Here is a 23941-nt window from a genome sequence, read left to right on the forward strand (position 1 = left end):
GCCGTCAGGACTAGCTGCAAGAAAGGGATATTCATCATGTATGAAAAGTCCTGATAGTTCAATATTTATATTTAAAATTGTTTCTAACATTTCTTTTGCTTTCGGTTCGTTCGCAATTCCATATTCCGTAAATCTATTTCAACAAAACATTCGATTCAATATTGCTTCAATAGTTTTAGTTCTGTCTGTTTTCTCTCGCAATTTGCATATTTTTCCGAAATTGCTGGACGTTAACCGTTGTTGACGTTCTAATACCAAGCAGCACTATTACCTTGAGCAGTGGTATTATTAAAAATCTCTGTTCTTTCTGAGATATTTTTTACCAGATTTTTTAAAAATTCCTGTTTTTTTGCTTCGAATTCTTCATCCGACAACTGAACTGGTTTATTATTACTTTGTTTTTTAAAATATTTTTTTTTGTTTTTTTTTCTCCATTTATTTATCCATTTATCCTATTTTTTTATCCATTTTTTAATTTTTCTTTGAGAAAATAAATTTTGGTAATGACCAGTTGCATTTTTGCTTATATTTTGCAATATATTATTTAAATAATTACCACGGGAATTATATGACACTGCTGCCGCCAAACACCTTAACTAATAGCCACCTTTCTTGGTTTTTAAACTCGATTTTCTCAATAAAAAAGTTATTGCCGTACGGTTTGGCTTCACATATTTTTTTGTACGTGCTGCTGTCGCCATCAGCAATAAAATATTTATATTTCAAGTTGTGCATTTGTATGCTCTGTTTAAAACCTTCTACAACAATTGCACTTTCCATTGCAGTCGAAGTACCGTTATAATTTTTGTAACATACGTGTGGAGTGATAGAATTTTTTGACGCACACACAACAATATTTGTTTTTTACACCTAAATACAATAGTTTGCCAGTTCTTTTTCCTATGATAGAAGCCACACCCGAATTGGCCGAAAATATAGATTTATTAGATCTTCTTGCCCATGCACCATCAGCTATTACACTAATGACAGCTTTGTCATCTTCTGGATCAACTTCACCCCATTCTTGTGCTAGACTTTCTTCCTCTTTTCCAGCAGCTAGCATCAATTCCGTGGCTGTATTATAGAAATTGTCCATCAGCTTTCCTTCCATTTTCTTGTAGATTTTTGACATCACTGGCATATTTAGGGTAGAACACCATTCTTTTAAATTGGCATATCCCAATCCAATCGATACCACTCCAGTTACAGCAGCAGTATTGACTGGAGTCTGTTTCGAATATGGATCATCAGTGGAAACTTCCACAGTTGACTTACAGGTGTTACACTGGAATAGAAAAGTCGATTCCAATCCCTTCCTAGTTTATTTCAACAACTCGACTGTGCTACCATCACAAGAAAATAGACCACAGTGTGGAAAACTTAGCAGAGCTTTGGAAAAATGACGTCTACAATTTTTCTTCCACAAATTTTGGAAGGTGACCTGAAAATAAAGTGTTTATGGTCCAACTCTCTGAGAAATATATTTTACTTACAAAGTTTCCATTTGCCCTGATTTTTCAAGAATCTGAAACTCTTTAGAAACGCCCTCTGTTCGAATTCCAGAATCTACTTGGCCATATCTAAAAAACGCAATTTTGTTATTGCAAATTATTACTAGATAATGAGAAAAAATGGTTCACTTACGCACTCGTTGAAGGACGAACTTCACTTTCAAGTGCCGTGTTCGGAATTTCATCCACACAGTAAGCTTTGCTTTCCTAAAAAATTATAGTTCTATTACTTTCTGATGATTTTTTTAACTATATTTTCATATTCATGTATATACAGAAAATAAAATGATGCTCCGAAATCCAATTTTTTACGAGTTTTTTAAATCTAGATTATAAATAAAGATGAAATTTTTTCCAATAAATGACCAGTCACTCAACCACCCCTTCAATTAGATTAGAAAATGGAAATTGGGCAAGAAATAGTCAGGCAAATTCAGAGAGGTTTCAAATTACTTAGCACAAAATTTTGAACAAATGAACAAAATATAGTAGTCCTAGCAGGGATGGAAACAATTCAAGTTAGCTCAGAAATTACTCCCGTTACATTAAAAAAGAAATACGAGAAAACATAAATCCCAAGAAAACTCCAGGATCTGATCTTACATTGATTTTACTGCAAAATATATGCTCTAAGCTCATGTAAAGAAGAAAAGAAAAGAATTCTGATTGAAATACAAAAAAATATACTGGCTGCAATCTACAATTATTATTATTATATAAGTAAAACGGAACCATAGTGTTGTTATAAAAACAGTTAGTATAAAAATTTAGAAGGAAAATGCCAAAAATCAACAGAAAATACTTCTATTCAAACAAAAAATTAAATTAAATAATCGGTACTTACTGATGGCTTGCATAAAATTTCCTCAATCGACGTCGACTTTTGCGTGGCGCACATAAACGTCTTCGAGAACTACCCATTGTAAAAACTATCACACTGGTTTGCCAAAAGTCTGAATAAGCCTTTTCAAAATATTTATGACTCTACCCCAAAGCGAGAGGGCGTACCTATATCGTTGTCGATATCTACCTGTCGGCTAGATATCGACAAGGAGAGCCTGTGCCGGATCGACAGAGACAATTTTTACCAGCACTTTGGATTTTTTAAAAAGTTTAAACAAAATAGCTGTTTTGTGTTACACTTTATTTAAAAAATAAAAACAGATTCGGAAAGTGCGAAAAATTCTATAGCGCCATATTTATTTTACTATTTTTTATGTTAATTTTAAACAAAAATATTTTTAAAAAGTGTATTGTTTAAACAATTTCATAATTCATACACAAATAGTGCGCTAGAATTTTTTAGGATCTTTCATATAAAAAAAGAATTATCTCAATATCTGCCATAGTTTTTGCGTCATTTTGTTTAAACTTTAACATTGGAATTTCCTCTGCCCAGAATCGCGAGGAACGGCCTTAATTCCTTTTCATATTATTTACATTAAAAGCTGTGTTTCAGTATCGATTTTGATTAACATCAAAATAAAGGAATAAGAATAAGGACAGTGTTAATAAAACATAAAACAATTGTATGGTACGTTTAGTACAAGAAAAGTATGACTCATATTAATTACATCACTATTAAGTGCTATTACTATTGAAAGCCATGTACGCAAAAAGAAAGTTAAATTTTGTCCTTTTAGACTTTCTAATTTAAATCACGGGCCCTATTTTATAAATAGATAAAGATAGATACCTACTTAGGATCTGATAAATTTAAGATTACCCCGAAATTATACGAATTTAGTCAAATGCAAACTTGCATAAAATTTTCTATTACGGTGAGAAAATACAAATATTAACGTTGCAGTGTCTTACATCTAGCTATTCATAATCATTGTGTATCAGGTTCCGACTACATTATGCGATTAAATGATTGCGATGTTGCCACTACTAAGAGGCGAAGTGAACCGGTGGACATAGCGTATATATCGGAGGCGCCTACTACCTTCGGCTAACGACAGAATATACGCGTGTAACAAGCTGCGCCTCTGACGCCAGATACGGCGAACTAAAATGTATATCGATAGACGTTAATGACTCGATTTTACCTCTACTTAAAAAATTGGCAAACGCCTTATACAGACGTGTTAACAAATAAATGCACAAGAAACATGACTGTACGTGTTCGCCTCCGATTTCGGAGGCGAACTCGTAAAATCGGAGGCACACTCGAACTAAGGATGTAGCAATCGGAGGTGTATGGGTAGCAAATGCACATATATATATATATATATATATATATATATATATATATATATATATATATCTTCGGATCAAGAAGAGATAAAAGAACCGCAAATACACCAAATCAATAATGTTGAGTTAAGATTTAAAATGGTGTCGAAGCCGTCAGGATCAGACATATACACGGCACAGTATAGCCGATAAACTGAAAAACTATACTTTGAAAATTTTGGTTTTTCGACAATTACTCAAAATTTCAACCTACGAATTGAGCCAATAACTGAGCGTTTGTAGAAGGACTCTAGACAAATCTAACGGTGTATACGTCATATCCGGAAAAATTCGAATTTTTAAGTTATAGGCTTCATAAGTATGATCAAATCTATTTCCTACGGGAAAAACGGTTTCTCAAGCTCAATAATTCCTGTAATAGCTTCAGTTATCATACTTGACCTTACATAGATCAGCGGCGGATCCAGCATCATTAAGAGGGGGGCCGATTGGCTAAATTTCTATATACAGTAAAACCTGTGTTACCGGCCACCTGCCAAAATCGGCCACCTGTACTAACGGCCAGTTTAAAAATTCACCAAACCAATTATAGGTAGACTACAAAAACTGGAAATACCGGCCACCTTTCTATATCGGCCAATGGTTCTTTCATTTTTAGTGGCCGTTACTGACAAGTTTTACTGTAATAACAATAATAATAATAATAATTTGGCTTTAAGAATACGAAGACAATGAAGAATGCAAAATACCCTAACAATATCGATTATTATGTCTACTACTGGACTCATTCCGAAGAACCTCCTCGAAAACATAAAAAACCTGAGTCTCTAAATGAATATCTTTATAAGACCATGCAGAAAGCTGTACATATTACTCTCGAGTGCCAGATGTGTATGAAAATTGTTGGGAGATACTCCAGCCAGCATACCACGTCACCTAGGTCTCGATAACACGGAAAAAGATAACATGGCTAAATCTGGATAATAATAAAAATAATCATGTAGGCGTAAAAATGTAGATAATACAAAAGAATATTTAAAAATTTTTAATTTTTCATACAAAAATGAAATCATTTCATTTTATATAAGTACTTAATTTGTAATAACATATTGATAATGAATAAAAAATTGAATAAAAAAATATGAAAAAAAAATTTTAAGAAACGCTTTTCTTTAGTTACGAGTGACCAAAATTAAAAGTATTATAAAAAAATCAATTAAAACCCAAAAAATAAAAAAAAATTCAAAAAATATTACACATTCGTCAAAGAAAAGCATGGCGCGTCTTCATCGAATAAACGGTTTTCGCCTAACGCTTTTCTTTAACGAATGTGTTAGATTTATTCAATTTTTTTTATTTTTTGGTTTTTGGTTAATTTTTTTTATAATACTTTTAATTTTGGCCACTCGTAACTAAAGAAAAGCGTTTCTTAAAAAATTGTTTTTCATATTTTTTTATTTTTTACTTTTTAGTCTTACACTTTTTAAACAATAAAATATATCGCCATGTTTATTAAAATATATGTATAAAACATATGATGTACAAACATGAAAAGTAGTCGGAATCGGCAAAAAATTTAAAACTTTTTTGTTTATTTGTGAAGCATAACGTAAACAATTAACGTAAAAAGTCTTATTTTTAAAAATTCTTGTAGTTGATGCACTAACAAAAAATGACATGTGAAATTATCAACAAAAAAAAAAAAGAATCTAAAAACATAAAATTGTAATATTTTTCGATATAAAAAAATTTGGGAGGTACACCCAAATTTTTCACCAACTCCAAAAAACAAACCAAATAAGATTTTGTTTAAAATTTATCATCAAACTTCGGAGATATGTTTATATACACATTTGTCAAAAAAAAAACGATAAATCGATATTTTTTGGTATATTTTCGCTTAAACATAAAATATTTACACATATGATTGAAGGGTTTCAAAAAAACAAAATGAGACTTTCTAAATTAAAATGAAAAAAGTTTATGCCATAATTACAGGGGAATAGCGCTACTAAACTTTGCGTATAAAATACTTGCAGTACATATAAAAGACAAGATAACACAAAAGTTAGATAATGACATAGGAAAATATCAATGTGGATTCAGAAGAGGACGCAGCACAGTGGATCAAATTTTCCTGCTACGTGAAATACAAGCGGAAAGCTACGAATACGGAGAATGTACAGTGGCCCCATTCACCGACTTGAAACAAGCTTGGGACAGGGTAAAACGAAAAAAAATATACAAGGCAATATGTGAAATTAGAATTAGTGAAAAATTAGTACAAATGATAAAAGTGACACTCAGAGAAACAGAGAATAGGATTAAAATAGATGGAAAGGAAAAAGGAAACAGATAAGTTTAAGGTCAGTGAAGGGCTGCGACAAGAATACCCACTGTCGTCATTGTTGTTCAGTATCCTTCTTGAAATTGTCATTAGAGAAGTCGAAGTTGAAGTTAACAGGACACAACTTGTATATTAACGAAAACACCAATGCTTGGCATTCGTTGATGACATAGTACTGATAGCCAGAAGTAAACAAGAAATAAAAAAATACTAAAAACCTAGAGGTGATAGCGAAAAATAAAAGGATATGCATAAACCAAGAAAATATACGGAATGGACAAAACGAGAAAAGATACAAGGACAATAGCTGACGATAAGCACAGAAGAAAAAATATGTAAATACGAAGAAGTAGAAAGATTCCAAGATCTAGGAGCAATATTCACTAGGATACCAAATACGAACGAACAAATCCAAGTAAGAATTACGACTGGTTGTATCTTTGCTCTAAACAACTTATTAAGAAGTAAGAACATATCTAGAAGGGTTAAGATAAGAATATATAAGACAGTGATAAAACGTATAGTATTATATGCCAGTAAAGAGATATTGTAGACTGGCCTATTGATATGCCTGTGAAAGTTGTGTGCTCTGTCTTTGACTTCTATTTTTGTGGGTATAGTGTACGTGGAAAATTCTGTGTTTTTGCTTACCGTAAGTTTTGAACTTTCTATACACACTATTGTAAACAGAATTTGTGGATTTTGTCTCAAAACTGCATGTCTGGCTTTCATATCTTCATTGACTTTGATCAAGTTGTTTTATCTTATCGAGTAGTGTCCAGCAAAAAATAATAACAAATTTGATGTTAGGCCAGGATCTTAAAACAGTTTATTCCTAATTTATGTCCTGTATATAAGCACGTCTGATCAGAATGTCGGATTGTGCCAAGTGTAAAACGTATAAAAAAGACTCTCATTTAATTGGCTGTGAAGGACCCTGTGGTCGCTGGTTTCATGGACCTTGTGCTAATTTATCGGACTCTGAATTCCGATTTCTCTCCAAGAAAGACAATGTCTTTTTCTTGTGTGATTTCTGCAATGGTAATTGTGAAGTAGTTGAGAAGTCTGTCGCTGCTGTTATGACGCAATTAAACAGTTTTCCAGATCTAATGGCAAAGAAGATCGATGTGATGTTTAAATCATTCAAAGACGAGATGCTAAAAATGTTAAAAGATCAAATTCATGATGTCCCAAGACCTTCGTGCAGCTCGCCTGAATTGTCATTTGCGAAAGTAGTCCAGAAAGCTCCTACTGTGCTAATTACACCCAAAGATCCAAAACAATCTTCTTCTTCTACCAAATCCGAGTTAATCCGTAAAATTGATCCTATTAAAGAAAATATCCAGGTTACACAAGTAAAAGAAATCAACAAAGGCGGTATAGCGATCCGTTGTGGTAACGATTCGAAATTTCAAGATTTAATGAACTCTACAATGAACAATAAATATAATATTAAAGTAATTTCTCCTCTTAATCCTCGTGTACGTATTGTTGGTATTTCTGAAAATTTAGATAAAGTTATCCTGTTAAATATGCTTAAAAAGCAAAATCATAGCGTGCTATCAAGTGACTGCGTTTGTGATGTAATATCGGTCAGTCCCTTAAAGAAAAATCAAAATGTATTTCAAGCTATACTTCAAGTAGATCTGGCTACCTATCATCGTCTTTTAAATTATGAGCATGTTGTTGTGGGTTATGATTATTGTAGAGTATATGATGCTGTGGAGGTTAGGCGATGTTTCAAATGCTGCGGTTTTCATCACTTCGCAAATAATTGTCAAGCAAATCAAGTAGTCTGTCCAAAATGTTCTTTAAGTCATCAAGTCTCTGAATGTAAGTCTACTGCTTTAAAATGTATAAACTGTGTTAATTATAACAAACGTGATGGAGTTCAGACGATTAATACTGACCATGCAACATGGGATAAATCCTCATGTTATGTATTCAAGCATACGCTGGGCTCATTTAAGGCTAATATACTTGACATTAAATAGCAACCACAGAAACAATTTATTAAGCCCCAGGTGAAGAATAATGGAAGCCCAAAAATTTAATATTGAAGTATATTACCAAAACTGTCGCAGTTTGCTAGGTCGGACTCAATTGGTTTACACTAACCACGGCTCCGTTCCTGGTACCCATAAAATTTTTGCGTTCACTGAAACTTGGTTAAATTCTAGTGTGTATGATTCGGAACTTTTTGATCCTGAATTGTTTACTGTGATTCGTTCAGATCGGGATTTTTTAGCCACTGGGACAACTAGAGGTGGAGGTGTACTATTAGCAGTTAATAAAGCATTAAATGTTATTCCTATTGATGTCTACTCTATATGTGCTGCTATTGCTGAAGTCAAATTAATTGATGTAGTCATAAGCAAAGTTGTATCAAAGAAAATAGTTTTTTATCTCGTGTTAGTATATATACCTCCGCAAACACCTCTAGCTGAACTAGAATTATTCCTAGAGTGTTTAGAAACAGTTGAATGCCTTTTTAACGAAACAGTATTAGTCTTGGGTGATTTTAATATACCGGAATATACTCAAGGCATTACTACAGGTAAATCAGTGGCCGTGCAGAATGTTGCAAATTTCTTTAATCTATCGCAATATAATCATGTAGTTAATCATAATGAACGAATCCTAGATTTGGTATTTTCTAATATATTTTGTAACGTATATCAGGCAATTGACTATGTTGTTCCCATGGATAACCATCATCCACCGCTCATCATTGATTTTAGTATTAAAAAAGAATTTAATGAAATCAAAATCGACAGTAAGCAGAATTTTAACTTTAAGAGAGCCAACTTTATAGAACTTTATAATGAACTCTATTTATCTGACTGGTCTTTTCTTTCCACTGATCTTGATATCAACAGCAACCTAAATGCCTTTTATCAGTATATTCACAGCATCTTCTCTAAACATATTCCTCTTAAAAAGAAGCAAACTAAACGTTATCCGTTTTGGTTCAATGGTGATCTGATTAATCTTCTGAATACTAAAAATAGAGCTTGGAACGCGTACAAAAAATCTCGTAATATTCAAAATTACACTGAATTCAAGAGAATTCGTTCAGAATTCAAATACTTTAATCAAATAATATACAAGCGTTATGTGTCTCAACTAGAACTCAATCTTAAACAAGATCCTCGTAGCTTTTGGTCGTTCATAAACTCCAAGAAAACAAATTGTTCTATTCCTGAAACTATGTCGTATAATAATATAAAGCTAGAGACTTCACAGGATATTGCCTCATCATTTGCCGATTTCTTCTCAAAGTCATACACCGATATTTCTCCTCCCGACCATATCACTCCCAAATTAAATACATATATTGCCGAACAACTGCACATTCCCGCTTTTACAAAATCTGAAATAGAACAGGCCATAAGGAAGATTAAGCCGAACATGACGATGGGACCAGATAATATTCCTGCATTTCTCATAAAAGATTGTGCCCACGTATTTTCAACTCCTCTGTGTACTTTATTTAACTGCATATTATCCAGTTCGGTCTTTCCCACACAATGGAAAGTTTCTAAAATTGTCCCTGTGTTTAAGAAAGAAAATCGAACTTCTATCCAAAACTATAGGCCTATTGCTATCATATCCAACTTTAGTAAAATTTTCGAGATATGTATAAATAAACACCTTTACACCCACATTTCACCATTCATAGTTCCCCAACAGCACGGATTTATCAGTGGTAAATCTACTTTAACAAATCTTGTTAATATCACTCAATTCCTGTGTGAAGCATTAGACAGAAATGCTCAAGTCGACGTCATATACACTGACTTTTCCAAAGCTTTTGACCGCTTAAGTCATAAAATTCTACTGAATAAGCTCAGTTCTATTTCAATCACACCTACGCTGTTACAATTATTTAACTCTTATTTTACAGATCGATGGCAATATACACAAATTAGAGGTTTTAAATCAACCCCTTTTCCTCAGTTATCCGGAGTACCTCAAGGTTCAATTGTAGGGCCGCTACTGTTTGTGATATTCGTTAATGATATTGTTGATGACCTAGATGTTCATTCACTAATTTATGCGGACGATTTAAAATTATTTTTTGAAATTAAGTCACCCTCCGATTGCATTAGACTTCAAGAAAATTTAAATAAAATCAGTATATGGTGTGACACTAATTGTTTGCAGCTAAATGCATCTAAATGTAATGTTATGTCTTTTTCTAGAAGCCCTTCTCCAACACACTACGATTATCATATACATAATACTTCCATTTGTCGCCCCAGCTCTGTTAAGGACCTGGGGGTCATATTTGACTGCAGACTATCATTTGTTCCACACATCACTTATATCGTTGCGGGTGCGTTTAGTACTCTAGGTTTCATTTTACAAAATGCGAAAGAACTTACCGATATTGACACTTGCAAATTTTTATATTCATCTCTTGTTCTCCCCAAACTCGATTATGCATCGATAGTTTGGTCTCCAATTTATCAAAATCACACAACTGTTTTGGAATCAGTACAGAGGCGGTTTTTAAAAAGTATGCACTTTAAATCCACTAGCATTTATCCTGCTAGGGGATTTTCTGAAGAGATACTTCTCGATAAATTTAAGATGCAAAGTCTTCAGCGTCGTAGAATAACTCAATCTTTATGCTTTTTATTTAAAATTATTAACAATCAAGTAAATACTCCTGAGTTATTGCAACTTCTTAATCTCCACGTACCACGTGTTGCTTCTCGTACTTCACAAACATTTTATGTTAACAGAGCCAGATCAAATATTTTGGTGCAGTCACCTCTAGTACAAATGCAAGCTCACTACAATGCGAACTCTGATCTCTTTGACATCTTCAATTCTAATTTACGCATCATTAAGAATTCTGCTAACGATATTAGGTTGCAACCAGTCACTTTTTAGCATCTTGCTGTTATATTATATATTTATTCTGTATTTTTGTATTTAATTGTTTTACATACTATGTATTTTCTGTTTTTCTTTAATTACTTTATAAGTTTTTGTTCGTCGTTGTTCGTATGTGAGTGTGTTTTTCTCATTTTGAGTTTTTTCACACACTTACATATAAACGGCGTTTATGTAGTCTATGTATTTTATACTGTTTTGTTGTTATGTTTATGATCTGTAAACGGTAAATTTACTAATACGCTTAATACACTAACCCAGATTGTAATTGGTCCAGTACTGTTATTTGGGTACTAAATAAATAAAAATAAATAAAAAAAAAAAGTAAAACATGGACGATGAACAAATCCGAACAAGCCCTACTGAAACTGTGGAAAAGAAAAGTCCTCAGGAAAATATTTAAAGTAAAGGTATGGAATTGAATGTGGATAAGAAGACTAGATGTAGAACTGGAGACGATTTATGGAGAACCGAATATAGCAGGGATCATAAAAACTGAGATGCTTGGTAGCTTGGGACATATCCAAAAGATGCCAAACACGAGGCTTCCCAAAAGAATTTTAACGGGAGGTATAGCATAGCAGGAAAGAAGGAGAAAGGTAGACCGAAAACCAGATGGAAGAAAGATGTTTAAAGAGACAAGAACTTAAAATTACAAATTGGAAAAATAAAGCAGCAAGGAGGAAAGAATGTAAAATAATGACACCAAATACGACCCCCTACTCCATCCCCTGGAGGTGGGGTAGGGGCTCAATTTAAAATCGTAAATGGAAACCCCCAGTTTTTATTGCAGATTTGAACTTCTTACGTAAAAGTGAGCAACTTTTATTCGAGACATTTCTTCAAATTCTGGATATATGGCGCTATAATATATAGCATATAGAAATATAATAATATAGAAATAGTTTTTCTTGATCAATACACTTCCAGATGAAAAACTAAACATCACGTGTTTAATATTTTTCAAAAACCTACCAAATGACATCCTGTCGTGTTTGGTGGTATTCGACAAGATTTTGGAAAATATTAAACTTGTGTTTTTTGATTTTTCATTTGAGAGTGTTTTTAGATATATTAAACCATTTCTATAAATTACCTATGGTATCACGATTAATGGTTTTCCGATTATAGCGCCATCTATCCAGAATTCGAAAAATGTCTCGAATAAAAGTTGCTTACTTTTACGTAAGGAATCCAAATCTGCAATTAAAACTGAGGATCTCCATTTAATATTTTAAAGTTACCCCCATCCCACTTTCAGGGGGTCGAGTGGGGGGTCGTGTTTGGTATCATTTGATAGATTTTTAAAAATTATTGAACACATATATTTCATTTTTTCGATTCGATGTTCATTTCGCGAAATATTCAACGGTTCCGCTAATTTTGGGTTGGGACACCATATACATAATACATAAAGTTGATGAAAGAAAAATAAATATAATATGTAGTGAATTATCATTAAAATTTAAAAAACCTACAAAATGAGACTTTAAGTTAACAACTTACAGTAGTTCCGGAAATGTAATAATGAATTAAACGAATGTAATTTTCAAAAAATCAAAAGAACTACTTTACTTTTTTCAATGCAAACAAATTCATGTCGAAATAGTTTTAATGTTATTTCGTAATGGGAAAGTACATCGTGTCATGTGACACCTCATTTAAAAGCGTTTGAAATACTGATTACAAAAATGGATAATACCTACATGCGCAAAATTTTGGTCAAATACTTTTTAAACACATTCATTTTTTTCGAATCCTGAGAAAGCTAATACGAGAATTTTTGAAAAATTTAAACGCAGAATAAAATACATATTACATTATTACCGAGGGCCGAAAGTCCATTAGAATAAACAAAAGGTTTCTTGTGAATGATATAGGTATTTGAAATTAAAAATCATACTCAATTTTCTCTTCTTTTTCACCCCTGTAACTTATTCAAATAAACATTATAGAAGTTTTCAGGGACTTTCGTCCCTCGGTAATAATGTAATCTTGCATTTTGTGTTTAAATTTTTTAAAAATACTTATTAGTTTTCTCAGGATTATCAAAAAATGAATGCATTTAAAAAGCATTGGACCGAGATTTTGCACAAGTATTACCTATACATTTTTGTAATCACTATCTCAAAAGCTTTTAAATGAGGTGTCACATGATGTACTTTCCCATATGAAGTTTAAAATTTAATTAAGTACCATAATTTTATATGTGGATGATTGCATCCCGCGACATAAATGACTATCTATCGTACTCGTGCATAAATACTCACGTCTATCAAACGTGATATAGAATAAACTTATATAATATACAAGACATACATTTCATGCATATAAGACATAGGTACCTTTTTCCATAAAACTCTCGAAAGTAGAATTGGTATTTACTGCATCATCGTTGATTTGTATCGGACGCACTGAAACATCGCATGACTTGTTTTGAACGCTCTCAGAACTTAAATTTGATCCAAGATCAGTAGGTCTCATAGTATGATCTATCTGATAAGATGTACCTTGTACATATTTATTATCTTCATTACTATTAATATTATCACTATCACCCAAATTACGTTGATTTTTAAAAAAATAATCAGCTATATTGCGACATTTCAATTTTTTACTTTTCAAGTTCTCGGTAGAAGCTCCTTTTCGTTTATTTGACATTTTATAACTCTTCGTAAATCACAAACTATTAATATAAAAAAGAAGAATAAACTCAAAATAATATTAATCACTCTAACAATTTACAAACTAAGATCTGTACGAATCAGTATTAGAGATGTTACTTGCATCGATAGACAAAATACACTTAATGACTAATAATTAATAAGCAAAGGGTGTTCTTTTTTCCTGGTCAGCAATCGTTTGAACATAATACATTTATATTTTCGGCAAATTAATATAGTTTTGCTGGGCGCGCTATTTTCGAGAGATTTTCGAAGAATCCGTTATCTGCAACCGATTTTATAATTATACGAGGGTGGACATGCTTAGGTATGCGTTCACAGTATATAGTATATACATACATATTTGTTTAAATATGCTTATTGTAATCATTTTTAATTCTTAATGTATACCTAAGAATTATAAATTACTCATTTCCGAATACACTGGCGTCACTGGCCCGTTTTAGACAAGTCTCATACTAATAAAATATATTTATATGTAATTCATATAATATTGTAATTTTAAAACATGTATAATTATCCATTTGAAAAATCAATGAATGTTTTTGTAATCTTTATACAGTAAAACCTGTCAGTAACGGCCACTAAAAATGAAAGAAACATTGGCCGATATAGAAAAGTGGCCGGTATTGCCAGTTTTTGTAGTCTACTTATAATTGGTTTGGGGATTTTTTAAACTGGCCGTTAGTACAGGTGGCCGATTTTGGCAGGTGGCCAGTAACACAGGTTTTACTGTAGTAAAACCTGTCAGTAACGGCAACTAAAAATGAAAGAACCATTGGCCGATATAGAAAGGTGGCCGGTATTGCCAGTTTTTGTAGTCTACTTATAATTGGTTTGGGGATTTTTTAAACTGGCCGTTAGTACAGGTGGCCGATTTTGGCGGGTGGCCGGTAACACAGGTTTTACTGTATTATAATTAAAAAAAAATAAATCACTTGGGTTGAGAGGGGGGGGCCGATCGCCCCCATCGCCCCCCCCTGGATCCGCCACTGACATAGATCCATCAGATACTACTAGTAAATACGTTTCAAACTCATGTCTCCTGATCAAAATCGGTTAGGCCTTTTAGAAGTTATTAAGCTACAAAAGTATAATCCAATTAACGATTATTCCCGAAATGGTTTATGTAGTTGTAGTGATTACGACGCTAAATTTGATCTGACAACGGGCAATCCGACTTCATTTACCGGTCATCTCAATATTTTTTTCAATCTATTTCGAATAGAAAAAAAAATCTAGTGTACATTCGATGGACATTATATTATTTGGCAGATAATGCAAAAAAGGTGACCATTTATAAAGTTTAACGAGTAATAGAGGAACATTGCATTCAACTTCATACATTTAATTTATAAATAACTCTGAAAAACTCCTGATACAAGAATAAAAAACCGCTAAACGCCTTAAAAATGAGTGGCGCATACAATATTACAGCTACAAAAGATCTGATATGAATATTACGTGGCGCGAAAATGTATTATCATTTTGATGTAAAACAAAAATGTAATCCATCTTCTGTATAATAGAGAAGTCCCTCTAGATATCATAAAAACTATTGAGAACATCTACCAAAACAACAAAATAGAAGTCAGAATAGAACTTACAGAACCTATAGATATAGGCAGCGGAATAAGACAGGGAGACTCACTGAGTCCTATGCTTTTCAATTTAATCATAGATGAAATCATCAAAAACGTTAACAAAGGAAGAGGATATAGAATGGGAAACACAGAAGTAAAAATACTCTGCTACGCAGACGACGCAATATTGATAGCCCAAGATGAAGATAGTCTGCAAAGATTAGTCCACAGATTTAACATAAGAGCAAAAGGATTCAATATGACAATTTCATCTCAGAAAACCAAAACGATAGTAATCAGTAAAGAACCAATAAGATGCAAAATAGAAATTGATGGTATCAGTATTGAACAAGTAATGGAAGTAAAATACCTTGGAATTACATTGTAAAGTTGCGGAGACCTAGACAAAGAAGTGAGAAATCAAGTACAAAAAGCAAATAGATTGGCAGAATGCCTTAACAACACTATATGGCGAAACCAACATATTAACACTGAGATGAAGTCATAGAATTTATAAAACCAGTGTAAGGCCAATAATGACATAAGCATCAGAAACAAGACCCGATACAGCCAGAACACAAAGACTACTGGAAACGGCAGAGATGAGAGTACTGAGTAGAATTACAGGAAATACACTGAGAGATCGAAAGAGGAGCGAAGATATTAGAAGACAATGTAACGTACAGTGTATAAACGAATGGACACTAAATCAAAAAAGGGAATGGAATAACCACATAACCAGAATGGGGGAGACACGTGTGGTCAAAATAGCAAGAGATAAATCATCAATCGGTAGAAGAAATATCGGCCGACCGCGCAAAAGATGGAGTGACAACCTTCCATAGAGGTATCAATCCGCCAATGAACAAGCAGAATTGCTTATAAAGAGGAAGAAGAAAAAGAAGATTTTTGCTTATTTTCTTGGCAAATGGTTTGTATTTCATACTGTTCTCATGAAGAGAATCATCTTTGTTTCCAGCACATAAAGAGACGAAAAAACGTTAGCCACCGACAGTGAGCAAAAATTGCTCGACTTTCTCACTAAGAAGTAATGCTATTCCGCTAGCAAACTCAGGATTTTTCTGTAAAATTTTAATGAATTTAAGTTTGTAGACCTTGTAAGCTGTTAATATTGTATTGCATTCTGAAGAAACTTAGAGGAACAGCAAATTCTCTGCAATTATATCGCCACATATAAAACTTAGAGGACAGTAGCTGATCCGACTTTTCACAGTTTTATTAAAAATACATTGGACTGCCTTCTTCGGAATTCCGTAGTCACGGAATCACAGGATTGGGATGTAGCAAGCGCAGAACGGATGCTAACTGTATCTGCATCTTATTTAGCCGTGACTGCACTAAAACTATATACATGGAAGTCACCAGCTGACAATAACAACAAAATAGTCACAAATCAAATAGATTATATTATCGTCAACAGAAGATATAGAAATTCTATAATATCATCTAAAACTTATCCAGGAGCGGACATATCCTCCGATCACAACCCGGTTGTTTTGTCTATGAGAGTGAAACTAAAGAAGGTAAAGAGCCCTAGCTCCAATAAAATCATGGATACAAGGCGGCTCAAACAAGACAAGACCTATGCGGAAACGAAATTTAAAATAAACGAGAACTTAAGGAAAGTCAAAGAAGATAGTGCGGCAACTCTGACTGTTGACCAAAAATGGGGAAAAATTCAACAGGCATGGTTTCCAACCTTCGATAGAAGATGGAACTTAAAGAAGAAAGAAGCACTAAAATCCACCTTTAATAGAGAATATTTTGGAACGCCTATTAAGTACCTATGTTTTGATTTTTTCTTTTTCATTACCTAAAAATTTATCTAGTAACTTTTCAATGGACTATAAAATATAGCAAATAATACAAAATATATCTGGGAAAAATACCCCCGAACCTTAAGTTAGTATTGTACTACCACACTATTTGATCATTTTTTGGGGGTGGTCTATAAGTATTGACTATATTATTAAAGTCAATACTTATAGACGACCCCCAAAAAAAGCTTATTACTGGAGATACTGAGAACGGTGCGTTGAATACCTAGCTAATTTTGGTCATTCTTTTTGTTTTTGATGACGCTAAAAACGAAAACGAGGTTTGTTTTGAATTTTATGTGAGGGAACATTGTCAAAATCGCAATTTTAGCGTAAAAATAAAAAAAAATGAAATCAAGGTTTTTTGCCTTAAACTCGCTACAACTCTGTTCTATTTTATTATGTTTTTCTGAAATTTTTATACACTGGGGTGCAAAATTAACCGGACACCTTAAAAATGGGTTATTTTTGATGTTTCGAATTTCTTAAACCTGTTGTCCGATTTAAGTGATTTTTTAATATGGTATATAGACCAAGAGGCAGCGCTGAAAAATCTATTTCAATTTATTAGAGCTAGATTTTCACAGTTGATTACTGTGAGTGTGTAGAGAAACATACTGCGGTCGGTCAAGCGAAACGTAGAACAGGGGTTACTGAGAGGGTATCAAAGTTGCATTCCTACGAAGGTAATTATTTCCATTTACTAAGGCTGAAAATCAGTACACACATTCTAAATTAAATATAAATAAAAGTTATTATAGTCGGTCAGCTGTATGACGGGACAGAGTCGGTCGGTCGGCCCCAATAGTCGATTGAGGAAATGAAGCATTTTGGCTCGCAATTTTTTCGACCAGCATGGATTTACTTGAAATTTTCACAGAAGGTAGCGAATAGTCCAAGGATCATTTTATATATCATGCCGCTATAATACGCTAAAACCTTGGGGTGGTTGCCACCCCATCTCGGGGGTGGGAATTTTTTATTACATTTTAACCATGTAATTCAATGGAAAAAGTGATTCTAAGAAAAAAATGTATTTTACATTTCCTTCGTAAAACTAATATTTTCGAGTTATTCGCGCTTGAAAATAACAGTTTTTCGACGAAAAAATCGACTTTTTTAGAGGGTTTTTTGAGAATACCTCGAAAAATATTCTATATATAAAACTTTAAAAGGGTAAACCCTGTATTCTATATATTTTTGGCGATAAAAAGTTTCTTCAAAAATGATTTTGTAGGATTTTAAAAGAGCTATAAGATTGTGTAAATTAAATTCCGTAAGATCGCTTAGTTTTTAATTGGGGCGGGTTTAAAAGGCTCAAGTAAGGGGGTGTTTGCTGGTAAATAGAGGTTTTAAACAGCTATATCTGGCTAACTGTTCACTATAGTGAAAATCTATGTACAGGGTAATTTTAGCCATTAAAAAGCTACAATTTAGTAGTTATTAATTTTTTTCGTATCTTCAGTATTTTCGGAGATATGAAGTAAAAGGTGAAAAATACCAAATTGCAAAAAATAAATTTTTTTTAAAACTCCAATTTTTCCAAAACTAGGCCATTTAAATGGATCAAACTCCTTGATTCTATTGACAAGATAAACATAAAAGGAACTACAGAAAGGTAAAGGCCAATTTTGAATTAGAAAGGTAGTTAGGGGGTTGTTTTCACTGATTTTTTTGTAGAGAAAAGCAGGTACCGACATTTTTTTGATTATAAGTCGCTTAATTTTCATGCTAGAATATTTTTATTATTATTTTTTTAAAGGTCTAATTGTTTACTTGAAAAAAGATTATTTCAGTTTTCCTAGAAAAATGCAAATTTTTCCCATTATTTGGCTTTAAATATTTCAAATTCTTCATTTGACGAAAAAAGGTAATCTTTAAGGGGATGGGTACGTATTTTCGGCTGAAATGGTATTTAAACGGGGATTCATTTTTTTCGAATCCTGAGAAAACTCATAAGTATTTTTGAAAAATTTAAACGCAGAATGAAAGATTACGTTCTTACCGAGGGCCGAAAGTCCCTGAAAACTTCTATAATGTTTATTTTAATAAGTTACAGGGGTGAAAAACTAAGAGAAAATGTAGTGTGGTTTTTAATTTCAAATATCTCATTCAAAAGAAACTTTTTATTCATTCTAAGGGACTTTCGGCCCTTGGTAATAAAGTAATCTTTCATTCTGCGTTTAAATTTTTCAGAAATACTTATTAGTTTTCTCAGGATTCGAAAAAAATGATTACATCTAAAATACATTGAAAATTTTGACAGGCGTTAAAATGTTCCTTTCCTCTTAACATGCCTTATCTCGGTTTGTATTGGTCTTAAATATGTTACTGGGAAATAATATCGTTTGTGTTACTAAAAGGTACAATTTTGATATCCACAGTTTTTTTAAATAAATGGATATTTTTCGAGGTATTCTCAAAAAATCCTCTAAAAAAGTCGATTTTTTCGTCGACAAACTGTTATTTTCAAGCGCGAATAACTCGAAAAATATTAGTTTTACGAAGAAAATGTAAAAAACATTTTTTTCTTAGAATCACATTTTCCATTGAATTGCTTGGTTAAAATGTAATAAAAAATTCCCACCCCCGAGATGGGGCGGTAACCACCCCCAAGGTTTTAGCGTATGATAGCGGCATGATATAGAAAATGATCCTTGGACTATTCCCTACCTTCCTTGAAAATTTCAAGTAAATCCATGCTGGACGAAAAAATTGCGAGCAAAAATGCTTCATTTCTTCAATCGACTATTGGGGCCGACCGACCGGCTATGTCCCGTCATACGGCTGACCGACTATAATAACTTTTATTTATATTTAATTAAGAATGTGTGTACTAATTTTCAGCCTTAGTAAATGGAAATAATTACCTTCGTAGGAATGCAACCCTCTCAGTAATCCCTGTTCTACGTTTCGCTTGACCGACCGCAGTATGTTTCTCTACACACTCACAGTAATCAACTGTGAAAAATGTAGCTTTAGTAAATTGAAATAGATTTTTCAGCGCTGCCTCTCCGTCTAATACCCTTGTTCTTTATCAATATCGCTGTAATAATATTGTGGCCAAACCGTTAAATTTTCATTGTATACGGGGTGTACCAATGAAACTGTGTTTTTTTCTCAAATTTCGCATCACCCTGTGGAATATTTTAGCATTTATAAAATACTCAAATTACAACCCAACTATAACCTTATATTTTCTCAACATTCTGTTTTTTGATTCATTCGCTTAAGTTGGACCATAAAAAAGTTAGGTACTTTAACAATTAGCCATGTTTTTCATCAATACAGGGTGTTATTAAATAAGCATGAAAAACTTCGAGGGTTAATTCTATATGAAAAAATAATGACAGTTTGCTTTATAAACCTATGTCCGCAAATGCTTTGTTTCTGAGGTAGAGGGTGTTGAAATTTTTCTTACAAACTGACGATTAATTTATTGCTTAAAAACCAGTTGAGATATTGTAACATTCCTGTTTTCTTTGAGAAAAATTTCTCACGTGTGTTCAAAATTTTTCTGATGGGTGAGAGGAGTGTGTAACGTTACAAACGTCACATCTTTGATATTTTGTTTTTAAATAATTATTTTACCTTATTTCCTTTAATATTTCATTAATAATTATCTTCTTCTAATTGGTTTACCCATTTTCCCCTTTAAAAATCGGTTGGCGCTCTCTTTTATTACCCTCTTTTATTATCTTCTATTTAATATATCTCTTTCATTTAAATCAACATACTGAACGTACCTCGTATACATTCTCACTCCGTAAATATCTGTATTTTCAATACGGAACATGCCGCTACTTCATAGTACTTGGTTGTCATTTTAAATGTCGTTTTCAATGACAGTGTCACTTCATCCGTCATCCCTACTCCCTGACAGACTGGAAGGGAAAAATTAATCCTTAAAAAGGCATGTAATTCGAAAAATAAATCATTTCTATTTCATCAAATCATCTCTTGGGGTAAGGATAACATTATATTGTGATTATATTTCTCCGTCTAACAGTTTTTCTAATTGTTTTTTATCTAACCTAACTTCCAATGTCAGACCATGTGTTCTGATATTTTAGTTTCAAATATAATTATCTTTTAATTTACATGTATGCACGTTTAGTAATCAGAATTTTAACTATTCTCATCTAAATTTCATTTGATTTATTCTTGTCATCTGCTACTCTTTCTGACGATTAGAACGGCAGATGGCACACGTTGGTTTTTCTTCTTGATGATTGATATGTGTCTCTGTTTTATAGTTTTTTGGAAAGAAACCACTTTTCTCCCTCCGGGAGTTTCAACAACCCTCAAATCGCCGGCGATACAACAACGAGGACCATGTCATCAGGGCTGCAACCACATAACCAAGACTGCAACGACCAACAACCGTAGGCCTGGTGGAATACAACACCTACAACCCCAGAGCCCGTTGCAGAACCAGCAGCAGTACCATACGACATCAAGAAGATACCATCAGCTACCAAAAGCCATAAGCCATAAGTATAATCCAGAATTGTTAGTTTTTGGCAAGAATTTGAATACATTTGTTAATGCAATTTACTAAGTCATTTTATTTATTATATCTTTATGAACAATAAACATGATTAGTTAAAATTATTGTTTTGTTTGCTTCCATTCCAATTTTCATAGTTCATATCTGAGGTTAAGACAAGACGAACACACACCTGAGTGACTGAGCTAAGCTGAGGGTGTAACGATGGCTATCTTGGTTAGTTGAGGTAATATTTTCGAATATTATTTCAATTAGCGGGGTAGTCCATCCCAATTTCGTTTCAATATGCAAATGAAATTTGGTGGGTATTAAGACGTAGTTATTGTACATTTTTTGACATACAAGTAAGAATTTAATATTCATCATTGGCGCGCATACGGGTAATATAAGCCCTCATATTACCCGTATGCGCGCCAATTGTGAATATCAAATTCTTAATTGTTTGTCAAAAAATGTGCAATAACTACTTCTTAAAACCCATTAAATTTCATTGGCATACCTCAACCGGATTTAAAGCAATAAATAAATCGGCAGTTTGTAAGAAAACTTTTAACACCCCCTATCTCGGAAACGAAGGATTTGTGGACATACCGTTTATAAAGCAAACTGTCATTATTTTTTCATGCAGAATTACCTCTTAAAGTTTGCTAATTATTATTTAAAAACACGCTGTATTGATGAAAAACATGGCTAGTTGTTAAAGTACCTAACTTTTTTATTATCGAACATAAGCGAACAAGTCAAAAACAAAATGTTGAAAAAACATGAGGCTATAGTTGGATTTTAATTCCAGTGTTTTATAAATTCTAGAATATTCTACAGAGTGATGCGAACTTTGAGAAAAAAACACAGTTTTATTGATATACCCGTTATACAATGAAAATTTAACTGTTTAGCAACATTGCTATTACAGCGATATTGCTAAAGCATGAGGCTATAATATATTAATAAAATCACTTAAATCAGACAACAGGTTTAGGAAATTCGAGACATCAAAATGACCCATTTTTAAGGTGTCCGGTTAATTTTGCACCCCAGTAGTATATATTTCTCACCATTCTGAAAACAATGGAATCTCGTTCAAGCTTTCAGTCTTATTCTAATAAAAGTTATGATATTTTAAAGTCAAAGGGGCAGATTTCTGACTTACAGAGTTTAATCGCAAAAGTTGAGTGAGGCAATTTGAAATTTAGATTTTTAATCACATTTGTGTACATAGAGTACAAAGAAGTTTTATGAAAAGTTTTAGATCAAAATGTCGACTTGCCGATATTAAAAGTTGCGACGTTACAAATCCCCAAAATAACGCTTATTTTTCGATATACTGACCATGGGTGGTGAATGCCTAATTTTGGTCGTACTTTATTTTGGTAGTGTTGAAAACGAAAATAAAATTTATTTTGAATTTTAGGTTGGGGAATATTGTCAATTTTACCCTAAAAATAAAAAAAAATTAAATCACGTTTTTCTTAAAATTCAAAGTTGCACCATTCTTTTCTTATATAACATTTTGATCTAAAACTTCCCAGAGATGGACTATCTATTTTAACATGACCGTGATTAAAAAGCTAAATTTCAAATTTTGTGACTTAACTTTTACGATTTAACTTTTCAATTCACGAATCTGCACCTTTTATTTTTAAAAATTCATAACTTTTATAAGAATAAGACCGAAAGCTTACAATAGGTTTCATAGTCTTCACAGATGTGAGAAATATATGCTATAGTTGTAGCGAGTTAAACGCAAAAAAATGTGATTTCATTTTTTTCATCTTTATGGTAACATTGCGTTATTGACAATGTTCCCTCATATAAAATTCAAAATAAACCTTATTTTAATTTTATTTATTTCATAAAGTAAGACCAAAATTAGCCATTCACCACCCATTTTTTTATAAAACATTTTGATCTAAAATTTCGCAGAAAACTTATTTGTACTTTATATTTTAAAATAAACGTGATTTAAAAACTAAATTTTAAATTTCGTCACTTAACTTTTGTGATTAAACCTATGCAATTCAGGAAGTTGCACCTTTTACTTTAAAAAAATCATAACTTTTATTAAAATAAGACTAAGGTTCCATTGTCTTTAGAAAGGTGAGAAATATATACTATAAAAATTTCAGAAAAATATGGAAGAGAGTTGTAGCGAGTTAAGCGCAAAAGAGGGTGATTTAATTTTTTTTATTTTTTATTTAAAATTGCGTTTTTGACAATTTCCCAACTAAAATTTAAAGCAAGCTTATTTCCGTTTTCAGGACCATCAAAAACATAAAGTAAGACCAAAATTAGCCATTCGCTACCCATGGTAAATGTCTAGAAAAATTAGCGTTATTGTGAGGATTTATAACGTCGATATTAAAA

At 32.6% G+C, this 23941-nt stretch overlaps 1 protein-coding gene across 1 annotated transcript; it reads left to right on the forward strand.

Moving 5' to 3' along the window:
- The first annotated feature begins 8091 nt into the window (after positions 1 to 8091).
- Positions 8092 to 10048, forward strand: LOC126890284 (uncharacterized). The gene is made up of 2 exons (XM_050659142.1): positions 8092 to 9444; positions 9965 to 10048. Exons 1-2 carry the CDS (start codon positions 8092 to 8094, stop codon positions 10046 to 10048), a joined length of 1437 nt encoding a protein of 478 aa, XP_050515099.1.
- Positions 10049 to 23941: the final 13893 nt, after the last annotated feature.

Source organism: Diabrotica virgifera, chromosome 8 (genome assembly GCF_917563875.1).
Source record: "Diabrotica virgifera virgifera chromosome 8, PGI_DIABVI_V3a".
NCBI classification, from domain to species: domain Eukaryota; kingdom Metazoa; phylum Arthropoda; class Insecta; order Coleoptera; family Chrysomelidae; genus Diabrotica; species Diabrotica virgifera.

Coding starts and splice junctions, on each gene's coding strand:
- LOC126890284 (XM_050659142.1), top strand. CDS start 8,092: ATGGAAGCCCAAAAATTTAATATTGAAGTATATTACCAAAACTGTCGC. Junction 9,445..9,964: donor CAAAATCTGAAATAGAACAG/GCCATAAGGAAG, acceptor CTTATTTTACAG/ATCGATGGCAATATACACAA.